Raw genomic sequence first — 25,183 nt, forward strand, 5'->3', positions numbered from 1 at the left:
TAGCATATTTTGATTTTGCTAATTTATTGCTCTAGGAAGTGAATTTCAAGGTCTTACTAATTCCTGTCTATTTTTGTTTTTTTTGTTTTTTTGCAGTTTTTGGCGAGGGCTGGGTTTGAACCTGCCACCTCCGGCATATGGGGCCAGTGCCCTACCCCTTTGAGCCACAGGCACTGCCCTAATTCCTGTCTGTGTTTGAATCTTGAGGATCCCATTTTAAGAGTTCTCTTCATGCCTAGAAAACTCCTTTTGGCTTCTTGGATGAAAGACATAAGAAAATGAATGACAGTAGAAAATACCAGATCAAATCACTATGGGATTTAAAGTGGGCTCATTTATTCACTGAACAGTAAATGAAGGTCTAGAGATCAGAGCAGATGAGATTCTTGGGAATGGCAGCACTGTATTATTTGTCTGGTGTCAATCATTTCCTTTGAGCCTAGGGCATGAGTCTGATTACGAGATAGATTGACTGGGAATCCCTGGTTAACAGGCCTGGGTTTGCTGGTTTCAAGCCTCTAACCTCCCTCTAGTCCAGTGGTTCTCAACCTTCCTAATGCCATGACCCTTTAATACAGTTCCTCATGTTGTGACCCCCAACCATAAAATTATTTTTGTTGCTACTTCATAACTGTAATCTTTGCTACTATTATGAATTGTAATGTAAGTATTTGACATTAGGCAAGCCCTGTGAAAGGGTCGTTGGGGTTGAGAACCACTGCTCTAGTCAGTTTGCTGACTAACCCAGCACGAGGTACTTGGACTCCAAGTACAGTTTTCTTGTCCTTCCAGTCTGTTTCTTTTCTCTCAAGATTACCAGATGAATTTCTTCATAAAAGTTCCTTAAAGAGCGTGTATACAGAGAGAGAGAGAAATGAATGATAGAACTAGAATACCTCTTCATTTGAATTAATTTGTTCTTTGTTCAGACCCTGTCAGGTAAATTGTAGAACTACAAAGTATAAAAGTAGGATGGCAATCTTTGTTTACTAGAAAGTGAGTTGAGACTGTTCTTACATTTTTATGTAGAGCCTGCTTGTGTGCTGTAGCAGTTCTCACAGGGTGGCCTGGGGACTCTTGAGCATTGCTGAGACATTTATTGGGGTTCATGACATCATAACTATTAACAGTCCCCAAATGTTACTTGCCTTATTTATTCTCATGCTTCTCTGAATTCACTGGTAACATTAACTGAAAATGTTTTTTGTGTCTTTTGTGCTCATCTTGTAGGAATAATGTTAAAAAATTGGAATATGTGCCTTTTGTATCAAAATTGAAAGTGATTTTTTTTTTTAAAGATTTTAAAACCTGTTAGTGGAGTTCTTAATTTAGAATTTGCATAATTTCAGTATTAAAGAGTATCTTTCAACAGAATGGAACCTAAATACATATTCAGTAAATAAATGGATGCAGCCCCCTTTTTCTTAACAAATTGTATTAGTATAAATTAATGTTGTCATTGTTCACAGGCAATATTTAAAATGCAGGCAAACGCCATGCTTCCAAACACTTAAATTCATCTATTTGTATATAAACAATGTAGATACCAATTATCATTCTCATCTAACAAACCTCTTTAATGCTCTTTTGCATATTACAGATTTTTCTTTTCTGTGAAAAACAGTACAGTAGAACTTTCATAGCTGACCACTTCCCTACATTGACCATCTGCTTAAATTGACCTGATTTTCTTTTTCTTTTTTTTTGGCCGGGGCTGGGTTTGAACCTGCCACCTTGAGCCACAGGTGCTGCCCTAAATTGACCTAACTTTCATAGGCTGGATATGTACGTATCAGCATGGTGGCCTAGGTGCTTATGTTGATGCCTCTGTATGCTGACCTGTTTGTTATAGTCCTTTGGGTGAGAGGTTCTATAACTTACAGAGGTTTTACTTCATTTTTCTAGAAAATTTTGCATTTTTCTGTTTCTAAAATGTTACTCTGAATTAGTGATGTGATTGTATGCATATTTTATATCAAAAGTCTGTTGTAGTTGGCTAACTGAAATAGTAAATATGTCCCCTCACATCATGTATCTTTGCACCTGCTAATTTGTTTCTTTTGTAAGTGTTGTCATTTCATGTGAATTTTCTGTTTCAGTCCTTTCTAAGTTCAAAATAACACCTGGTATTTGCTTTGTGTTCACTCACATTTAATGAAATATAAAACTGCCTGTGAAAATGTCATCAAATATAATATTTTTCAAGAAATAACTTTTAGAGAAACATGGTTATAAATTGATTTTCAGTGTATCATATTCTTAAGCTTTTTTTCCTCATTGAGGGGTGAGAATCAGCTACTTTTCTGAAAAAAAATGTTTCAATCAATATCTGAAATCACTTAACATCAGAAATATTTGAAATACAAATTAGATGAGATGTCAGTGGTGTTTAAAATGGTACAGATTTTTTCCTTACAATGAGTATTTTATAACATCTATTTAATTAAACAAAACTATTATATAAATAGACATGAGCAAATTCTGCATTAGCTGATTAAAGAAATAATTCCATTATCTTCCTGGCTGATCAGAAATGGAGGTTAAGGCTGGGACATATTTTGAAGATGAATTCACCTTTTGTAGCAATCATCAGATTTCAAAGACTAGAAAAGAAGCCACAGCTGGGAAACCAAATTTAGACACTGGGGCTTATCTCCGATGAGGGTTTCACAGAGCACGGAGGTCTGTTGACTCTGGTATTTTGTCATAAGTGTCCAGTGTGGACTCGTAATTCTGTTCAACTCATGCCTTTATTTCTAGAATCCTGGAATTCTGGTACAGTGTCCACCACATCAACTCCAGGGTTGATTTTTGTTTAGGTTGTTTTGTTTGATGTTACTTTACAAGGTAGCTTTCAGCTAAGTCCTTCTTTTGGAATATTGCTAGTGTTAATTTTTTTTTTTTTTACTACAGGTAGAAGCCTTCAACTTGTTTATGCTTATTTTACAATAGTTACTTAAAAATAATAGAATCTTAGAACCTTTGTACCAAAGATACCGTTCTGCCAATCTCCTCATCAATAACTTACCAAGCTGCCTTCCATCATGAAGTAATTTTGCTGCTGTGTTTAATCATGGCACTTTTCATTAAAATCACCACAGAAGACACAATGTTACTAAGTCATAGTTTGGTTTCTGCTCAGGGTTTTTTTTTGCCTCTAATTTTAAACCATCTAGCCTAAATAATAATGTAATGGATTTCCTTAACCTTTCTTAACCTATTAGTATTTTAAAACATGCTTTAAAAATTATTGCATCTGGCTGGGTGGGGTGGCTCATGCCTGCAATCCTAGCACTCTGGGAGGCCAAGGCAGGTGGATCATCTGAGTTCAGGAGTTAAATAAAAGTCTGAACAAGAGTGAGACCCCCGTCTCTAATAAGTAGAAAAATAACTACCCAGTATGATAGGCAGGTGCCTATCCAAAGTCTCAGCTACTTTGGACGCTGAGGCAAGAGGATTGATTACTCAAGCCCAGGAGTTTAAGGTTGCTATGGGCTGTGACAACAGGGCAGTCTACCCAGGGTGACAAAGTGAGACTGTCTCAAAACAAACAAACAAAAAATTATTATACCTGTCTCTGGGAGGCCAAGGCAGGAGGATCCATTGAGGCCAGGAGTTCGAGACTAGGCTGAGCAAGAGCAAGACCCTGTTTCTACTAAAAATAGAAAAATTAGCCAGGGCAGCGTGTGTGGCTCAGTGGGTAGGGCCACGGGCCCCATATACCGAGGGTGGCAGGTTCGAACCCGGCCCTGGCCAGCTAAAGCAGCAATCACAACTGCAACAACAACAACAAAAAGCCAGGTGTTGTGGCGGGCACCTTTGGTCCCAGCTACTTTGGAGGCTGAAGCAAGAGAATTGCTTAAGCCCAAGAGTTTGAGGTTGCTGTGAGCTGTGACGCCATGGCACTCTACCCAGAGTGACTGAGTGAGACTCGACTCTCCTCTCCTCCACTGAATAAAACAAAATTATTACATCTGGATCTTGGTAAGGATACACCAAAAACTCAACAGTCATTGCTTTTGTGTGTGTGTGTGTGGCGGGGGGGAACTGAGACTGCATAGGAGAGAGGTGTACTCTCAAGGGGTATCTTGGGTATCTTTGACTTTTTCAACTGTGTGCCATGTGTTTGTTTAATCTTTAAAACTCCCTAGCCTACATGCAGATTTGGCATCAGCTGTTCCACTTGTGTTGTATTGTCAGATTCTTGGGTGTTAAAATCAGCTTGCAGAGAGAACAGTGTCTTTTTTTTACCATCACTGTCTGAGTCTTCTTGGGCAAATTCCTTTTCTTTACCATTTGTTGCCACAGCTGAAAGTGGGGAATACTCTCTGCTTCATAGGAATGTTGTGGGGCTAGATGAGAATCCATGTATAGCGTGTTTGCCCAGAACGTTGCAAGAGCAGCTCTGGAGAGCTTCCTCCAGCCCTTCCTGGAGAGCAGTCAGTTGTTTAATGCTTGCAACACATTTTCCCCTATCAAATGGTGTTACGCGTGACTGTTAGGGACCCTGGTTGACACACAAATGTGAATTTAATTTATAATAGATATCTAAAAATAGAATAATAAAATACATTTTGGATTTTAGTAAAGGAAATTAAAAGAAATCATGCGTTCAAGCATCCGTGTCACCCATATTACAGATAAACTGGAACACAAGAGCTTATGTAGGAACACCCTGAACAGCCCTGAGGAGCAGGGACCTGCCTGAGCGCTATGCACTCTGAGGGCTGGGGGAGGGCACATCTGTGGACACCTTCCACCTGCTTCTGGGACTTGGGATTACACTGGAAGGAGCTTTAGAGGTGACGCTGTCCACTCTTGGACCACAGTTCTCTAGACTTTTCCTCACTGTCCTATAGAAACACATAAAATTCCACATTTCAGGTGGTGAGTGTAGCTCAGCAGCTGGGGGGCTGGCCACATATACTGAGGCTGGCAGGTTCAAACCCTGCCTGGGCCAGCTAAACAACAATGACAACTGCAACAAAAAAATAGTTGGGCATCCTGGCAGGCACCTGTAGTCCTAGCTATTTGGGAGGCTGAAGCAAGAGAATCGCTTGAGGTTACTGTAAACTGTGATGTCTCCCCATGGCACGCTACTGAGGGTGAAAAGTGAGACTCTATCTCAAAAAAAAAAAAAAAAATTCCACATTTCACTGAAAAGACATATATTCAGTTATTTCCATCCTTGGGTAAAGTATGCACATACAGCAAAAGTACCTTGGATATGTGTGAGAACAAAGGCCCCAGAGCTGTGGAGCGTTTCCTCTGTAGAGATGTCAGACGCCATCCTTGGATGTCACTGAGGGGGTGGGATTTATTATGATAGGAGCATGCCTGGAATCTAAGTGTCCTAATAAGAATGTCTAATTACACCTGCAAACTTATTTAAACACCACTCAAAAACAATGAACAAGGCAAACAATCCTTTGGTAGGTGAACTTTTGTGTGTGTATAGATGGCTCCCTGTTCCTTTTAGTTAACATTTGCAGAACTGAGCTGCTATTTATGTGATGATGTGGATCTGAGATCAAGAGACTGTGTATAGTGACCTGATTTTTCCCCTTTAGTAGGTTTTACTTATAAATCTTGTATATGTGGATTTTTCTCCCAGAAAATAGCACATTTCCATTGGTTTTGAGTTCAGACGTGACTAGGCTTTACCAAATTTAAAATTAGGCGAAGGCTTATTAAAAAAACAAGGCATCTGTGGATTCTTCAAGGCAAGGCTTGGGACCCTTCCTTGTTCTCAAGAGCACAGCGGACAGGTGTTTTTTTTGTTTGTTTGTTTATATGTTTGTTTTTGGTGTGTGTTTTACTTGTTGCTTTGAACCATTTATCATTATTTGTATGATTATCATTATTAGTATTTATTTAATCTGGAGTGTAGTTATTTTTAATTTAAAGACTCCATAGGATTTCTGTGTGTCCCAACTAAATCTTCTATGCTTATAATTGGATGTAGAAAGCAAGAATGTTTTTAAGGTTAAAGACTTTTTCAGACAACTGTAATTTTACTTCACTAATGAACTCATATCAGACAAGAAGGCAAATTCCAGACTATTTGTGTGTCAGCCAACCAGCTGGGCGCACACCTGCAGGTTCTGCTCACATCTCCAGAGGTTTTTTTGCACGGACAGTTAATCACACTCCATCCTCATTTGGGTGGCAAGCCACAGCTGTATAGAACTCAGCTGTAAAATTAGATTTCATTGGCATAAAAAGACAGTGATTACAAACACTGTATGCACAACACATGCTTTTTTCAACATTTTCCTTGAATTTCTTCTCCCCTTAATGCATAGGGCTCAAGCTGTACCCCAGTAAGGGAAACAAGGTTTTTAGCTTTGCTTTTAATCTGTATTAAGTTGGCATGGTAGGCAATTGTTTGAAGCATAGTCTCTTGAGAGGAGAAAGATACCTTCATGGCTAATCTATAATATCGTCATTTTGTAAAAGAAGAAATGATTTGCTGAAGCTCAGAGCTAATTTTAGGCAAGCCTCAGGTTAGAACTCATGTTTCCCAGAACTCAGGGCTGGGTCCTGTCCACTGTGGTGGTGTTCCATACTGGTTCTTTGAGATGTTTTTAGCAAAGGGCTATGAGAAATTCTAATAATCCTTAATCTCTCTATATATACTTTTTTTTTGCACTATTTAATTTGATTTTCACAAAAGCACGAGGGGGTGTGTTTGTACCAAGTACCTTTCCTTGTGGCTGCTAGAATGGCGCTGAGACCACCGCCTGGTGGCCTGTGTCAGTGGTGGTCCTCACATCAGGGTTGTGATATCCACACACTAATCCCACACAGGGACAGCCACTGCTGTGGCCCTGGTATGGTGTTACTGGGAGGGAACAGAAAAGCCATACTCTCACAATGGCAGGAAAGTGGCAAAAACAGTCAGGTGTGTGTTGATGGATAAGCACATTTTCTCAGAATTTCAGAGGTAAAGAAGGTTGCATTGTTTATTCTCTTGAGGCTGTTGGTGTTTCCATAGTTATTATACGAGAGCTGTATCTGGTTTTGCTGAAAAGGCTAGAAGTGGCAACCATTTTTAGTCTCTAGGTCTTGAAACAAGCCAGCATTGATTGGGAAGGGGAGAGGTTTTTCTGATGAGGAGAGTGAAATGTTAGTTGCATTTGCTGTGGGAAGTGCACAGCTGACTGACTGCCTTTGCTCTTTCGCTTCTTTCTGAGTCATGGTGATAACACTTAGAAAGGACGTACACATTTCAGGAGTTGTCAGTTTTTATGACTGATGGCATTTATACGTAAAGGCCACCTGTATGGGGGGGGATCTGAGTGAAGGTTTCCTCTGTTCCTTTTTTCCTGTGGTATATTATTCTGTATCAGAATTTTGCTTTTCTAGATTTTTCTTTTTTACTGCAGCCACAGCATAATAAATAAGTGTAAATCAGCTGTGCAGATGTTTAATTGTCATAATATATTAAGTTTTATTAGGTTTAATTTTTATATTGGAAGCCATTAGAGACTAGTCTTGTTATATCACTTATAAAACATTAGCTTTGTCTCAAAGGAGAATACAGAATATGGTAATTTCTTAGTAACCTCTCAAACTCCTCTGCTCCAAACACAACACAGCAAAGTGAAACCCTTGTTTCCTGTAATTAGTAAGTTTACTAGATTGTCATTTTAACAATCTTCCCCCGAAAATGTTTTAGCCCCTGCCCCGAAAATGTTTCACTTCCTTATTATACAAATAGCTAGAACATTTCTTTGGTATGTTTTTGGCGATTTCCTGAAAACTGACCTACCAAAGATTCTCACTATTAGAGTTAATTGGTATTTTTAGTAGAGAAGAAAATTTTTAGGAAGTTTGAATTGAGCTGATTTTTCTAATATGCCCCAAACAGCCTTTTATCAGGCTAACGAACAAAGCACGTAATGCAAAATGCGAAATGTTTACATGTTGTTCAGGTAGTGTAAAGGTGAGTGATTGGTTTATTTGTATTTTATTGGAAAAGATACCAGCTTTATGGAGCACATGGAATCACGTTCCACTATAATATGAGTTCTGAAGTACCTTCCAGGAGGTTATTTACAAGTTGCTCTGTAAGTCCTTGTATTTGATGGTTTTAGAAAGTACATTTTGAATTGAAGCATGGAAGCAAAAAGTTGTGCATTCTTAGTTTTTTTTTCCTTACCCATTGAATTTAAACACTTCCCTGGGAGAGTTGAAGGTAGTGGGAACGTCACTAGGTGTCCAGGTGAGCTTAGGAGCCTCAGCCTGGTTTGTGATTGAACTCGGGGAGTCACCTCCTCTCATCCAGTGTGGTCTGGCTCATTTTTGGTACTGAGAGTCATACTTTGTTCTTTTTGGTGTTATTAACATTTGTTTCTCTTGTCATCTGAAAGTTATTTGTATACCATATGCTAACTCACATGTTGAATTAATGTAAGGAAATTTGGGTCATCGGCCTACAAAGTGAGGACCAGGACATTTTGTTATTAATTTGAAGGCTGGGTTCACAGACTTAAAAAAAACTCTCCCAGCAGTGATTATGGCTTTGGCTCTTTTCGTTAGAAATTGTTCTTAGTATATAATTGCTTTCTCTGGTTTTTGGAGGTGGGCCTGTGGTTCTCTCCTGCAAATCAGGTTTTTCATGAATTTGGCCAGTATTGTTTGTTAGTGTAGGCTGGGGCCAAATGCTATGGAAAACCTTTTTAGACTTGGAGTCGGGAAGCAAAATAAGAGGAAAAAAAAAATAAGCCAGTTGCTTAGAGAGATGCAAGAACTGAAGACCCTTCATAATATTCTTTTAAAATAAGCCTTTCTTTGAAAGCTTTGAGGACATATTTGGTTGGAATTAATTGTCTTACTAACAGTGGATTTGTTCACTTTGTTTTTGGAATGCACAGCCCCACGCTGCCATTGAGCCTGGGCATTGCTGGTGATACTGGGCCTTTCTAGCAGGGAATTGTGGGGAGAGAGAAGTTAGTCACAAGTGCCCATGTGGCGTCCTTGCCTTGTCAATCGGAAGAATAGAACTAGGTGGGCACGAAGCCCTTGTGGTTTGTGTTAGGGTGTGTGGGTAGGGGGAGGGCCTATGGGTGTTATCAAATTCTTTGAAATGGAAGTATGGGTAAGAACAAAGAGTAGAGAGAACCTTGGAGCTCTGTGTTAGGAACAAAACACTCCAGTGATCTGTTTTCCGTTTATTTATTCTGATTGGTAAGAATTTCTCTAAGCAACTGGCTTATTCTTTTTCCTCTAATTTGCTTCCCCTGCTTATTCAAGAATGGATTCGCGAGATCTCTGTGGTGGTGAGTGAAGGGACAGTGTGAAAGTCATATAGTTGTGACTAAAATAACTGAGTCTTTTCATTTTGTGTTTGAAAATCTCATAATTTCTCCCCAATTTATCCTTAGTGAACCCAGCAAGCCTTAGGTACTCTTGTGAACACTAAGTTTTAGGTTTTGCTTGGAGTTGCCATTTCTCTACTTCTTTCTGTGGACCGTGGATTGACTTGTTTCTATTGTGTGATCATTTAAGGGGCAGCTTGGTGGCAGGCTGTTGCCTTGTTAAGTGGCTGGGCACTTCCTTGCCTAGAGATAATTTGTTGCTTTTCTGTATGTCTCTTGCATTTTAGGCAAATGGAAGTATCTTATATACATGCTCAGAGCATAGAAATAGGTATTTAAACATTGTTGGCTGCATGGAGGCCCCATCCAGCCAAATCTCTTACCTTGTATTCCCATCAAGATGAAGTGTAGTTTACCTCTGGTTAAACTCTTAGGGATTGCAAAACAGGCCTTGGATTTTAGCAAGCTGGTGGCCTAGGGAAAAGGGGATCAACAGCTTTCCTTAGGGGTGAGAGTCTGTGGCTGGGTTCATACTGGACCTTATTCACTTTATTAGGGCTTCCATTTTTCCCCGTGATTAATGGCAGTGTTGGGTGGTTGAAGTAAGGCATTACAGGTGTGGGATTATTCACGAGTTCCCTCTGAATGCTTTCTAAGGAGTGGTTGTACTTAAAGTTGATGTTCTTATATGTACAGTTCTCCTACCTTCCCTTCCACCCACACTCTTCTTGGCAGTCTACACTAACCACTGAAAATCTATCATCTAGTAGAAAAAAAGATTCAGGCGGCTTACTCAAACTTGCCTATAAAGATTTCAAAAGCAAATACAATGGTCTCCTTGTGCCAATGGGCTTGATTTCTCTGGGAGTAAGATTCCATGCTAAAAGATGTTTTGCAACTCTGTGCGGGTCCCCGTACTTTCCTATCCTATTAAAGCTTTGTGGGTCTAGGTCTGGGTCTCCATCCACTGCCTACCACTTGCAGAACTGGCTGCTTCACTTTCTGCTCTAGACTTTACGCCTGTGCTGGGAGCTGCCTACCAGATTGGCCCTGGGCCTTGTCAATCTTGGGTCTGCTATTTACACAGACAACCCACAGAAGGCTGGGGTTGTGAGTGCCGGATGTGTTGGTGGTACATTCTTTGGTATTAGGGATAGATGACTGGGAATGTCTGAACTTTGTACCAGATCCCAACTATTTTCTCCTGCTAAGCCCTCCTCCGCCTCCAAGACACCGCTCCCTGCTACCCAAGAAACAATGAGAAACAGGAACAGTATAGCACTTAATGACATTTGAGTCTCAAACCTCAGTGCTAAAAACTTTGGTTAGGTGGGTTGGATTGTCAAGCATGAATAGCTTCAGCCCCAAAGCAGGTCCTGCCCATGTGCCTCTCCCTTCAGCTCTCTAATCCTGTGTCACTGTTTACTGTACTCAGGCCTACTGGAAGGACACAGAGAGCCCGAAGGAACCTAGGGCAGGGTCCTGAGGCTGGTTCACTCCTTCTGCCTCCTTGGCCGACTTAAAAGAGAGCAGTTTTCATCCTAATGCTCACCTGTGCGGTGGCCAGAACTGTGCCCTGTGGTGAGGGCTTCCGCCACTCACTGAGGGACAGAGGGGAGGCAGAGAAGGCAGAGAGCCGCAGTGTGCACCCAGCCTTCCTGGCAGGGCCCTGGAACACCTCCCTGGGGAGAAGAGAGGGACAGGTGGAAGCCAGCACAGTACCTCTCTGCCCTTAGATGTTTATACTCACCTCATGTGAGTTAATGCCTTATTCATGCAGCCTGTAATTTTGAAGAAACATTAAAGAACATATTACATTTAAGAGACAGCCTAAGTAGTATCAGTTTGAGAGAAAGCAGCTGCTTTCCCCTCTGCACTAGTAGGTATAGCATTGTAGAAATAAAGTTGAGGTAGATATTAGCATTCCTTCCCCGTCATTACACCTGTCCATAATTGGGCAGTTATGTCATGATAGTGTCTGTGGGATGATCTTAGTTTTATTATAGAAGAATCTGTTTCCTTCGTCAGGTTAAACTATTGGGCTTCGGGCTTTGTACTTTTATTTGCTTAGGATCTGAGTAATTGCCTCATAAAACAGCACGATGGTACTATTAACACTGCATTATAAGACCTGTTATTACAGAATGTGCTTCCCTGTTTGGGACAAGACTTTGTTTTTCTTAGTGCTTAAAGTGTTTCTCTAGATGGGGTTATAGTCAGTAGTGTAAAATTTTACCTATTTCAAGTAAAAAGTTGATATTCTCTTGGGTGGGTTTTATGTATTTTTTTTTATTAAGTCATATAGACATAGATCATGAATACATTTATGCATATGTGGGGTACAATGTGTTTTTTTATACAATCTGACGTGGTTATATCAAACCACTCAACATAGCTTTCGCCTCATTTACTTGATTATTGTGTTAAGACATTTATTATGTATCTTTTGATGCTTTCAGGGAAGGGGTTTCTTTTGAGTGGATGAAGAAGGAGAGATATATTTAATGTTGAGAATGGAGTTAAGAATGAGAAGTATTTTATTTCTGTTATAGTTTAGACAAATTTGAGGCACTTATTGGAGAATTTGCCCCACTGTTTTGTCTGATTGGGATTTTGAGTATTAAAGTTTCATTGACCAAGTGTCCTTGAATTTGAAATCTTGGGGGACTTTATTATGAATGATAAAAAGTTCAGCTGTGAGCTATATGGCAGTTTGTTGCTGAGATCATTTAAAATTGTGTGCATGTGTTATGTGTGTATATTCGTATTAGTACATCCTCCTCTGTCCATTCTAAAATTTTTGTCCCATAAATTTTAAGCATAATTGAAGAGTATGCAAGTATTTGTTAAGGATTCACTATAATTTTCATCCTGCTGTGCTGAAAGCTAAATGTTGGTGGCAAGTACTATTATGGAATGGAAGTAGGTTTTGTGTCATTTTGAATACATGTGTGAATTTCATGTATTTTGTGGAAACAGGGGAATCTGCCTTTTAGCCTGATTACTCACAAGGTGCCACGGGCGTGTCTGAGATACAGGAACACTCCAGATGTGCACAAAATGATAAGGATGTTAATCTCAAGTCGGGAAATGACGGGGAAGAGGTAACTAGAAATGAGTAATTAATGGCAAAGTCAGAAATTGCAACAGTTGTGGTGTGGACTGATGGCTTGTTGACGCTATTTTGAGCCTAGTGAAAGGGGAAAACTGTATGATTATTAGTTACAGGTCATTCTCTTTAACTTATCTTCTGTCTTGGTAGTCACTGTAAAGATGGTACTATGTCACCAGGCTGTGTCTGTCACTTCTATCTTCTCAAAATGTTATCTCATTTTATCTTCAGAAATTTCCTTGGGGTGAGGTTGTTAATGTTATTCATATGTTTTAAAATGTATAACTCAATGACAAAACTCCGGTCTTTTTCTCCTGTTCAGGTGATTTCTTTGCCTTTGTTTTACCTCTCCTTGAGGCCTGCACAGTACAATAGTGTTCTGTGATGGGTAATTTGGGTTTCATGAAGGAGCACTTAAATTGTGTTTTCATTTTGTTACAGGTGATTTTTGTGCTCCTGAGTCCTTTTTAAAAAATGGTGGTTCTCTTGCAGGACTCCAGTTGAGGGAAAAGTTCTCCATGAATGTACGTCACAATGATGATGACCGACCACATCCCTCTGGAGCTGCCGCCACTGCTGAACGGGGAGGTTGCCATGATGCCCCACTTGGTGAATGGAGATGCTGCTCAGCAGGTCGGTGCCGCGGAGTGAAGTGCCTCCCAGATTGTCTGAAGGGAGATGCTGACCCAGTGCTTGGTTTATTTTGGGAGTCGAAAGTCTGTGATTTTGAGTCTTAGTGTTTGTAGAGCTAAGTATTTTTGTTGCAGCAGCATTGTATGTTTTTTTTTTTTTTTTTAATATCAGAAATTGTGGTTTTTGAGAGCGGTAAATCTTAGCTCATCCAGCTCATTTGATTCTTAAAGCATCAAAAAATGTGTGATTTCTGCAGTGCATCATTTTGAGAATATGTGCAAGTTTTGAAATAATGACTTTTTTCATGTTATAGGTTGTTCTTGTGACTAGTTGACCAGAAGTATACAGAGGGTCAGGCTCTGGTTTCACATAGGAATGACCTCTGTAAGATGCCCAGTCGGTGTGCGTACCTCATAAAATGACTAGTTATCAAACATTATGGAATAGAAAAGTTATTTGTGAACTCAGTCAAGTGGTGTGGGGGGAAAAATTTAAACAATAAAACTTTTACAAATTATTAAGAGCTGACCTATTATCTCTGATAACATTAAGTTTTTTTTATTGATTATAAAAACTGGGTTTGGCCCAGTCTTGTAATTAAATAAATATTTTGTTTTTTGTGTATGGCTCATCAAAGTTTATGTTTTATGAAAGTAGAATTGGGAGCAAAAATATTTGCTCAAAGTATATTAATAATTCAAATAAGTTAATCAGTCACTTGGTGTTGGTCTGTGCCCCTGCCAATCTCCTGTGCGGCATCAGCACTCTGTCTCCATCCCAGGACATTTATACTCATGCACACCTCTGCTGGAGCTTTCCTTGCTGCTTAACAATTTATATTACTTTCCCCTCCATCTGACCGTGAACCTGTTAAGAACCAAGAGCATCTAAGAGGTACTTAATACACGTCTGCTGGTTGAGTTCGTGTCATGCTTCCTCACTACTGATGCAGATATCTCCCTTCCTGATTCTTCAGTCTCTTTTTCTACTGGATCATTTCCACCAACATACTGAGGCATCTTTTATCTTAAACATATAAATAGGCCTGGTGCTGTGGCTCACACATGTAATCAATGCTAGCACTTTGGGAGACTGAAGCAAAAAGATTGCTTGAGGCCAGAAGTTCAAGACCAGTCTGAGCACTATACCGAGACCCTGTCTGTACAAAAACATATAGAAAAATTGTATGGGTATGATGGGCGCCTGTAGTCCCAGCTACCCAGGAGGCTGAGTCAGGAGGATCACTTGAGCCCAGGAGTTGGGAGGCTGCAGTGGGCTGATGATGCCCCGGCACTCTCTCTTAGACAGTAGAGTAAGACATTGTCACGCAAAAATAGAAACAAAACCAAAACAAAACAAGCCACATAAACAACTATAAGAACCCCCCCCACTTGATTACCAACTCCTGTCTCTGTTCCCTCTTTTAGCAGCACCTCCCCAAGTGAAGCTTGTACCTGTCTCCCATCATGCCTCAGTCTGTCAGGATGCCCTGGTGGTGGTTTACCTCTGTCAGGGAGCTGTGACAGACCCTACCCTGCCACAGATGCTTGCCTTCCAGTAGCACTGCTGGGCCCAGGCTGCATCCCAGTGGGCTGATACTGTCCTTCTCACTGGTTTCTCTGTTCTACTTTTGCCCATCCAGAAAGGATTCTCCACACAGCAGCCTGACTGATCTTGTCAAAGTCGAAAGCCATCCTGTTTGGCCTGGTCTAGAACCCACAGGGGTGCGTGGCCTGCCAGCCGTCCTTGATCCTTGCCTTGCTCTGTGTCCTCCTGGCTGCTCTCCTGCTCACCATGGCCAGTTGATCCTGGGAAGGTTGCAGAGCTCCAGGGACAGCTTCCAGATGCAGTGTTTGGTCCCCTTGTTTTTACTAATTAAAATAGTAGAAACAGACAAGATATTCACATGCAGCTGTGCTGAGAGAGCAACTTAGGTCTCCACCCGGGGTCGGCCGCCTCACTCCTGGCCTGTGCAGCCAGTAGAGTTGAGGCTACCTAGCCGTGTTGTGTTTTGGTGATGTCTCCCTCTTTTCTGTGATTGGGTTGCCTAGCATGGCCTTTTGTAGTTTATTAGCTACCATAGAGAGTTCTAAATTACAGAATTTTTCAGTTTTCTCTTCCAAAGTAAACTGCTTAGCTCATGGCAATGACCAAAGTCTAAAAAGACTGTGGCTTCTTTCGATGGCCACGTGACATTTCTCTCTCTTTTTTGACTCTCAGCTGCTTATCAATTCCGGTTAATAAAACCACATATTTATTTCATCTGGGAAACTTTCTGTAAAGCTAAGAAAGGGAAATATGTTAATTTATTTTTTATAAACAGTCAAAATATAAAGCTTTATCATAGTGGGGGCATACTTTAAAAAATCTCGTAAGAAGATGTTTGTCTTTTTAATTTGTAAATATATTTGATTGTGTTACAAGCATTATCATTGTGACTGTCTGTGTTTAATCCCAAAAGGGGTTTGCAGTCTCCTCTCAGCCTGATGCTGCCTCTTTGTCTCTGTGGTTCAAACTGGGCAGCTACCTTATGTGCCTGACACTTTGCTTCCTCTTCCTGTCCTGTGCCTGCCACGTTCTTTAAAGGCTCTGCTTCTTCCTTTGGGTCTTAATGTTTAACATTGACCTAGGTGAGTGTGGGCAAGGCACAAGGGAAAGACAGACTGTGGGGGCAGGCAAACCCCAGACTAACCGAAATACAAGAGAGGAAGAGAGAAGGGAGCTGCAGAGGAGCAAGTGCAGGTGTCTGGGATGGGCCTGCTGCACGGCATGGCCTGGGCTTCCAGGGCTTGCTGTGGAGCGTGGAGGGTAGATGGGTCCGTGTGAGTGGATCAGAACACAGACCCACAGAGATGGTGGTCTGTGCACGGCTTTCAGAGGCCTTCTCTGTGCTCTTCCACCAAGGCACCACAGTTCGTCTTAGTAAGATCCTTCTAGAGGCACAGGAGGGCATTTGGGGATGATGTTTTAGGGTAGCCAGTACTTGAGCCCCTTTTAGATAACACTGTTGTACAGAGCCATCCTGTGGCCACGGTGTCCTGCCCATAGGTGTCTCTGTCAGGAGTGTGTGCACCGTGTCTTGCTGCCTCACTGCTGTGCAGAGGCACGCTGAGCATCCCAGGTGTGCAGATGGCCTGCTGCAGTCACCCTAGAGCTCCTCGGTCCCCACAGCTCTCCTCCTCCTCCTGGCTACTGTCCTGATGGTTTCTGGATTTAATTAGTACTAGTTGTTGGCAGGATTCTCTGCTGTGTTCTGGCTCTCTAAGAGACAATGTTAATTTTCATTATTTGAAGTCACGTTAAGTTTAAAACTTTGGTTTATTTCATGTGGTAGCCGGGGAAAGCACAAGAGTGAGAAGGATGATTCTTTTTTTTTTTCTTCCTTTTATTAAGTCATATACACACAGATCATGAATACATTTATGCATTTGTGGGGTGCAATGTGTTGATTTTTTTATACAATTTGGAGTGCTTACATCAGACTAATACAGCTTTCACCTCATTTACTTGATTATTGTGTTAAGACATTTATGTTCTACACTTGATAGACTTGACTTTTACCCTTGTAATATTCTCCATAGGTATGATCCCACCATTTAAGATGATTCTTTTCTTTTTTTTTTTTTTTTTTGTAGAGACAGAGTCTCACTTTATGGCCCTCGGTAGAGTGCCGTGGCCTCACACAGCTCACAGCAACCTCCAACTCCTGGCCTTAAGCGATTCTCTTGCCTCAGCCTCCCGAGTAGCTGGGACTACAGGCGCCTGCCACAACACCCGGCTATTTTTTTTTTGGTTGCAGTTTGGCCGGGGCCGGGTTTGAATCCGCCACCCTCGGTATATGGGGCTGGCGCCTTACCGACTGAGCCACAGGCACCGCCGCCGATGATTCTTTTCTTAAGGAGGAAAGTCATCATCATTACGAATGAAGCTTTGAGGGTGGCACCTATGGCTCAAGGAGTAGGGTGCCGGCCTCATATACCAAGGGTGGCAGGTTCAAAGCCAGCCCCGGCCAAAAAAAAAAAGACAAAAACGAATGAAGCTTTGAGAAAATTTACTGTCAGTTAAAAATGAATAACAACAAACACACCGTGAACAGAAGTGATTTCCTCAATACCTTTGCTTATTTAATAGCTTCATTGAGGTACAGTCCACACACCATGCAATTCATCCACTGAGAGTGCAGCCAGTGGGGTATAGTGTGTTTGCACTTGGCTGGCATTGCCTACAGGAAACTTTAGGAAATTTTTATCATGGTAAAAAAGAAACCCTTCAGCAGCTACGCCCTATTTTTCTCTATCTCCTGCTATTCCTATGCGACTCATTTACTTTCTGTCTCTGTAGATCTTGCCTCCAGGAAGTTGGTGTGAATGAGTCACGTGACATTTGGTCCTTCGTGTCTGGCATCAGCACTAACCATAGTATTTCCAAGGTTGCAGTGGGTATCAGTGCTTTCTTTTTCTTTTATTGCTAAATAATATTCTGCACTGGCTCACACCTATAATCCCAGCACTGGGGAGGCTGAGGGGGGTGGATTGCCTGAACTCACAGGTTCGAGACTAGCCTGAGCCAGAGTGAGACCTTGTCTCTAAAACTAGCTGGGCGTTGTGGCAGGCACCTGGAGTCCCAGCTACTCGGGAGGCTGAGGCAAGAGGATTACTTAGCCCAAGAGTTGGAGGTTGCTGTGAGCTGTAATGCCACGGCACTGTACTGAGGGCAACATAGTGAGACTCTGTCTCAAAAAACAAAAAAATTCTATTACTTGGATATATCACATTTTATTAATGCATTCATCATCTGGTAGACATTTGATTTCTTTCTACTTTTTGGCTATTATGAACAATGCTTCTGGGTACAAATTTTTGTGTGGATACGTTTTTATCTCTCAGGTTTATAATTAATAGTGAACTAAAATAGCTTTATTTTGAATTATTGTTTTCTTTCATTCATTTTTTTTTTTTTTTTTAGAAACAGAGTCTGACTTTATTGCCCTCGGTAGAGTGCTGTGGTGTCACAGCTCACAGCAACCTCCAACTCCTGGGCTTAGGCAATTCTCTTGCCTCAGCCTCTCGAGTATCTGGGAGTATAGGCGCCCACTACAACTCCTGGCTCTTTTTTTTTTTGCAGTTTGGCTGGGGCTGGGTTTGAACCCACCACCCTCTGTATATGGGGCCGGCGCCCTACCCACTGAGCCATAGGCACTGCCCTCAAATTATTGTTTTCTAAATAAAGTATCTCTGCTTTTTCTCACCAGTAATAGTGGGGGTATACTTTCTACTTCTGAATAATTATAGCTCTGCTTGGCTAAATAAAGTTTGCTTCCTTTAATATGCCTAATTGTATATTATTCTAAGTTACAAAAATCAGGTTTTAACCTGAGGGCTTTTTTTTTTTTTTTTTTTTTTTTTTGACAGAGGCTCACTTTGTTGCTCTCAGTACAGTGCTGCAGTGTCATAGCTCGCAGGAACCTCAAACTCTTGGGCTCAAGTGATTCTCTTGCTTCAGCCTCCCAAGTGGGTGGTACTACAGGTACCCACCACAATGCCAAGATTTTTTTTTAAGAGGATGAGGTCTCGTTCTGGCTTAGGCTGGTTTTGAACTCCACCTGCCTCGGGCTCCCAGAGTGCTAGGATTATAGGAGTAAGCCACTGTGCCTGGCTCAACCTGAGTTTTTATTTATTTATTTATTTATTTTCATTTTTTTTTTTTTTAATTAAATCATAGCTGTGTACATTACTGCGATCATGGGGCACCATACACTGGTTTTATAGACCATTTGACACATTTTCATCACACTGGTTAACATAGCCTTCCTGGCATCTTCTTAGTTATTGTGTTAAGACATTTATATTCTACATTTACTAAGTTTCACATGTACCCTTGTAAGATGCACCGCAGGTGTAATCCCACCAATCACCCTCCCTCCGCCCATCCTCTCCCCTCCCTCTCCCCCTTCCCCATATTTTTAGGTAACTGGGTTATAGCTTTCATATGAAAGCCATACATTAGTTTCATAGTAGGGCTGAGTACACTGGATACTTTTTCTTCCATTTTTGAGGTACTTTACTAAGAAGAATATGTTACAGCTCCATCCACGTAAACATGAAAGAGGTAAAGTCTCCATCCTTCTTTAAGGCTGCATAATATTCCATGGTGTACATATACCACAATTTACTAATCCATTCATGAATCGATGGGCACTTGAGCTTTTTCCATGACTTAGCAATTATGAATTGGGCTGCAATAAACATTCTGGTACAAATATCTTTGTTATAATGTGATTTTTGGTCTTCTGGGTATATACCTAGTAGAGGAATTATAGGATTGAATGGCAGATCTATTTTTAGATCTCTAAGTATTCTCCAAACATCTTTCCAAAAAGAATGTATTAATTTGCATTCCCACCAGCAGTGTAGAAGGGTTCCCTTTTCTCCACATTCGACCTGAGTTTTTAATGTGTGGCTCTATAAATTATGGAGAATGCCCTTTAGTAAACAGAAAAATAGTGCCTGTGTTGACATTTTTGGAACCTAATGATATATTGTGTTAAATTAAATGGACTTTTAGCACATTTTAGAGATTTAAAAATGGAACAGCTAGTTTTGAGTATGAATTCTGACTTTTTAAATTGGTTTAATATTTTAATCTCTGAAGAAGAATTACAATGGCTGTCAGTTAACAAAAGAAACTATTAGGTTAAAAACAGAAGTGTTGGCACAGAGTGACAGAGCTTACTGATTTGCTCATTTAATACTGGACATTTATAAAGGTATCTGTGGCCTACTTTAGGGTAGTATGCCACTTTATATTGTATTCTTAATGATTTTCATACGTATGTATTCACTGAGAGTTAGTTCCCCGAGGGCTAGGGGTTGGACTATATGCCTCTCTGTCCTGACTGGCACTTAGTACATAGAGCAGCCTAGTAAATATTTTGTCATGACTATATTTCTTATTTCTTGCCTCTTTTTTTTCTTTTAACGTCCCAGAATATTAATTTCTAATAAGTGCTTTTAACTTAATGCCTCTTCTTCAGAAAGTAGATCCCCTTAAATGTGAACAGAAAACTAGTTTCTCCTGTTAGCTCAGGTGGGGCTATCATCAGTATGCCCTGGAAGACGGGAGGAGAACCTGGCCTGTGTTGCGTCCGTACTCTCAGCTTTGCCTGTCCTGTGATGAGCATTTAACATGCCATTTCATTCGCAGTGAGTCTTTTCTCCCCTTCTATTTTTCCCTTCTGAAAGCCCTTGTTTTCTCTAGACAGAATACATCCCAGAGCTTTCCTGGAGCATTCTTTTAAGTACATGTTCCTGATGGCACATAAAACATATTAAAGCTTTCCGCATTTGGATGATGCTTATCACTGGCATGTCTTGAACATCAAATTTGCCTCGCCTCCCAATCTGGTGACCTTTTCTCTGTCTTAACAACTTTGTCCCTTGACAGTTCCCTTACTGAGTTCAGTAATTCAGATCCTCTTATTGCACAGGTTCACTCCTTAAATGCACGGATAGCCACCATGTCCGTGGGGGCCCTGAAGCATTTTGCAACATAACAGAGCTTGCCAAACAGAAAGGAAGCTTTATACTTTATATTTTATACTTTATACTTTTTACTCTAGTGCTGTAAAATGAATAAACAACTCTTGGGAAGGGTATTCAAATGAGAATGGGATTGGAGTTAAGCTAGAGGTGGCCGCTGTCACTGCTGAGTGACACGTAGGTAGTGCTCTGTGGGTGGTGGCGTCCTGCCTATAGCAAGGGCTTGAACTAGAAGGTGGGCAGAGGCTGGTCAGATGTTGGGTTTGAAAAGCTGAGTCTGAGAAAGCTCAGTCTTGGGACACATTCTTTAGCATCAGGATGTGTAAGGGACGCACAACTTGTGCAAGTGCTTAAATAAAATTATTATCGCAAACTGCTGCTCACGCCTCTTCTACCACTCAAACTAATGAAAGGCTTCTGGTGTCATAATGTCATCAGCCTGCCTCCTTTGAGATTTGGATGGAAAGGGTTGAGAGGGTAGGATTTAAAGGAATGAGAATACATTTGTTCATTTTAATAAAATCATTTATCTGCCAGCACTGTTAGCCACTGGCAACAGAAGGATTAAATAAGGCACCGTTCTTTCCCTAAAGGAATGAGCAATCTACTTGGAGCCCAAAATGTGGCTTATTTCTAACAAAAAGGCAGTAGGAGCCATACATGGACATGTTCAGCTACAGGAGAGGTGCCTGGGTTGCCAGTGTGACAGGACTGAGGAGGGGAGAGTGGGTAGGACCACAGACCTGGCTAGAGAAACCCCAGGAGCCCGAGCCTGGAATGGAGATCACACTTGAACCCTAGAGGTAGGTGGACTTCTCATGGTGGGAGATCAGTTTCTGTGCTTTAAATGAAAATGCTTTATAGGGACAGAGTATTCGAAGGAGAGGTAATAGTCAGAGCCACTCAACTGAGCCATGTCTTCTGAGCCCGGGATCTCTTCTCTTCTTCCATTGCTGAGGAAGATCCTGGCCAGTGAACCTTTCCTCTCATGCTGTAGTGTGCTGGTCTCCCTGGCCCCTTAATGCCTGTCCCAGGGGGACACATCCCACAGTCCTCACCCACTGTCCCACGGGGACACGTACCACACTCCTCACCCACAGTTGCTCCCTAGCTGCCGAGGAGGCCTCCCTGCATATCAGGGCCTCCTTTGAGCTGTTAAAAAAGGTCTGTGGTCTGACTTTTCAGTCTTTTCTGTATTAGCTTTGCCAGTTGTGCTCACTACAAAGGCTTCTGAAAAGGTAGAGCCTATGTGGTATCTCAGTGTTACAAGGGAAATGTGGATGCTGTATTATCAGAGGCTGTTATGTATGGTACCCACATTAATTGGAACATACGTCACGTAATTATGATAGCTCTGAGCATTATGAGTTGAGAGGCACTTCAGAATTTAATTAGCCAAAGACAGTAATATTAAGATACAAAATGTAGGGTGGCGTCTGTGGCTCAGTCGGTAAGGCACCGGCCCCATATGCTGAGGGTGGCGGGTTCAAACCTGGCCCTGGCCGAACTGCAACAAAAAAATAGCTGGGCATTGTGGTGGGCTCCTGTAGTCCCAGCTATTTGGGAGGCTGAGGCAAGAGAATTGCTTAAGCCCAAGAGTTGGAGGTTGCTGTGAGCTGTGTGATGCCACGGCACTCTACCGAGGGCGACATAGTAAGACTGTCTCTACAAAAAAAAAAAAAAAAAAGATACAAAATGTAATCAGTATTCTTCAAATGGTAGAAATTGAACTGCCTTCAAAAAAGAGAGGATTAAGGAAAAGTACAGGCATGGCAAGGTTGCCCTACAGAATAATGGCAATTCTAAACTCTGTAGTGATTTCAGCATTATGATTGTGTTTAACTTATTGCAGTCTTTACCTGATCCTGTTGTTAACTCAGCGAGAGCAGGGCTGTGCCTGGCATCTGAGTTGGCTTTTAGTGCATTTTTTTGAATAGAGGAAGGATGAAAGAAATGAAGAAATTTAATTCCTCTAAATTAATGCTTAAAGGCATGGCTTGTTTCTTGTTTGTTGCTGTTTTATCTTTATAGTTAAAAAAAGGATTTAAGTGCCAGTATTTAACAATTGGAAAGTTTACATAAAATTCTAGGTTTTTCTGTTTATCTGGAAAAACCAGAAGGGGCAGTAACCCTGGGCTGCCATCACGCTTGCCAGCAACTATCTGCAGGTAAGTGGCAGCCGCCTCTTAGTTGGGCAGCGCTGTCTCTCGTCCTTTTGTCCACTTCACTCACTTGCCAAATCTGCCTGGACTCCGTGGTTATCTGAGTTTTGAATCTGGCAATTAACTTCTTTAGCTTTGAAATTGTGTTGTGTTCTCATGTGTATCACGTTTTAAATACAGCAAAAATAATTGAGATTTTTTAGGCACATGCATTGTGTATCAAATGGATGAAGTGTTTTTAAGCTTTGTAGTTTCTACTTGCCCGATGACTTACTAACATGGTCTTGTAGAAGGGTTTCAGTTTTACCTTTAATGAGTTAGGTCCCATGTATTGTTTTCCTTGCCCTCTGGTTTTGGAGGGCAGTATTTGAGCCCCTAGTAAGTGCAATGTGGACCAATTGCCAAAGCGTAGGGAGGGCAAAGTGACAGTCAGGTGCCTTGGCTTTCCTTTTCACGGTCAGACGGGACATTAGAAACAGATGGGAGTTGTCCCAAGGGCAGAGATGTATGTACTTGTTTATAATCCTTCTTACAGTCTCCAAGAATTTTCTGTAAGTATTTGTTGAAATAGAGGTTTCTTAAAAGTAAACTCCTGGTGTTATCTACATGAGGCATTTTTTTTTTTTATTAAATCATAGCTGTGTACATGAGGCATTTTTATTTAAAAAGTTCTACATTAACTTTTTCTTTGAATAAGATTACATTTGTTAGATGTCCAACCTCCGATTTCTATGTTTTTGTTTGGTTTGAACATATTTCTATGTTTGGTTTGTGCTGTTAAATGTGATATGATAGCTATTGATATATCTCATAGGAGAGTAAAAATAATATATCCACGCAGGGGGAAGAGACGGGACCCTTCTGTATTCAGAATACATTCACACATAATTGTTTTCATGTAAGCAGACTCTTTTCCTTTCTTGTCCAAATGATTGCTTTAAACACATGACTATATAAAATGTATACATCACACTCCAAACATGATAGTAGTGAGCAAGCTGAGTAAAGTTAGCAGCATAAAATCCTGATGTTCCAAATGCAGAGACTTTCTTTCTCTTCTACATTTCCAAATGTAAAAATAAACAGTCTACCAGAGAGCCAGTTGCTAAAGTGCCATAGTATTATATCTAGTTAATCTTAGGTTTAGCTTATATTAGTTCTCTCATTTAAATTGGCATTGGCCAGAACTAGGTGCCTCTAGTCATTTTCTAGGCAGCTCCCGCGTTAGAATAACTTAGAGCCAGACGTGGTGGCTGGTGGCCCCCATAAAAGGCTGTGTTCACGTCTGCTTTAGTGTTTGTGCCTGCGTTTTCCTCAGCAGGTGACCCTCGGATCAGATTATCTGTGGAGAGAGAATGTATTTCATGTACAGCAGGTCTGTTCAGCGTGATCATTAACCAGAATGATAACTGCCTCTCCTGGATGGCTGCCCTTTGCTGCCCATTCCTTGCTCCTTGTAGGTTAGTAGATAAGCATTTGGATTAAAGGATAGTATGCGTTCAGTAGATAGCTGCACACAGGCTTCTGCCGGGCAGATCCTGGAGTGAATAAGTGAAGACAGCAAAGAACCAAAGGTGGTTGTGTTCGTTGAGGTGTAGTTTGGGTACAAGTTGACTAGAGAATAAGTACTTATCAGTAAAGCTGTCATTAAGATTCCAGTCCTATTGTTTGGGGGGGAAAAAAAAAGAAAGAAATTAATTCTTGTGAGCCCGAACTTAGATTTGAAGGAAAATGGATGTATGCTGTTGTCCAATTATGTTACATGACTTCTGATTTTTAGGAGGGGGTCATTAAGAAGTATTCGTGTGCTTTCTATGTAATATAATAGTTAGAAAAATGTCAACACTGAGCATGTTACTGTCTTGGATAGAAGTTTTTTGGGTCTTTATGTTAGAGTGTTGAGTAGTGGTTCTAGATCACGGGACAGGCTGTGACACACACAGCGTGTGCGTTCCTGAGTTTGTGGTGTCTGGTAGCTGCCTTGGCTAGAGCACTGCAGCGCGCGTTGGTCTTTTCTGGTGGCACCTTTTTAATTTCTATCTTGCATTGATGAATGGGTCTATTGAGGACCCACGTAAACTTTCATCGCCTACAAAAAGGTCACACGAAAAGTGTTCTTATAAAATGCTTCTTTCCTTTTTCTTCATTCTTATTTCTTTATAGTTTATTTGGTGGCTTTAGCTATCACTGAAAATAAAATTATGGTATAAAATACTAATATATTATGAATCGCCAAGGAATGGCATTTATATCTTTCTTTTAGCATGGTGATGGAAAATCAGACATTGGGATTAAATATACCCCAGTCTGTGAATAATACCTGTTTTAAGACCCAGGAAATCAGTTGAGGTAGAGGTGAGTGACAGAGGACGGTCAGATGGGTGTTCACTACGTCTCACAGTCTGTTTTCTCATT

General features: G+C 41.0%; 1 protein-coding gene across 3 annotated transcripts in view; it reads left to right on the top strand.

Annotated features, from left to right (window-relative positions):
* FNDC3B (fibronectin type III domain containing 3B) overlaps nt 1–25,183 on the top strand; it is a 369,147-nt gene that overhangs the window by 59,186 nt on the left and 284,778 nt on the right. For 2 of the 3 annotated variants that reach the window (XM_053573184.1, XM_053573185.1), the window contains exon 2: nt 12,928–13,068. The exons of the other annotated variant lie outside the window; for it this stretch is intronic. In XM_053573184.1, coding sequence (XP_053429159.1) covers nt 12,958–13,068 — 111 coding nt within the window. In that variant the 5' untranslated portion in view covers nt 12,928–12,957. The remainder of the gene's footprint in view (nt 1–12,927; nt 13,069–25,183) is intronic. 3 annotated transcript variants of the gene reach the window in all.

Source organism: Nycticebus coucang, chromosome 20, assembly GCF_027406575.1.
Source record: "Nycticebus coucang isolate mNycCou1 chromosome 20, mNycCou1.pri, whole genome shotgun sequence".
In the NCBI taxonomy this organism is placed as follows: Eukaryota; Metazoa; Chordata; class Mammalia; order Primates; family Lorisidae; genus Nycticebus; species Nycticebus coucang.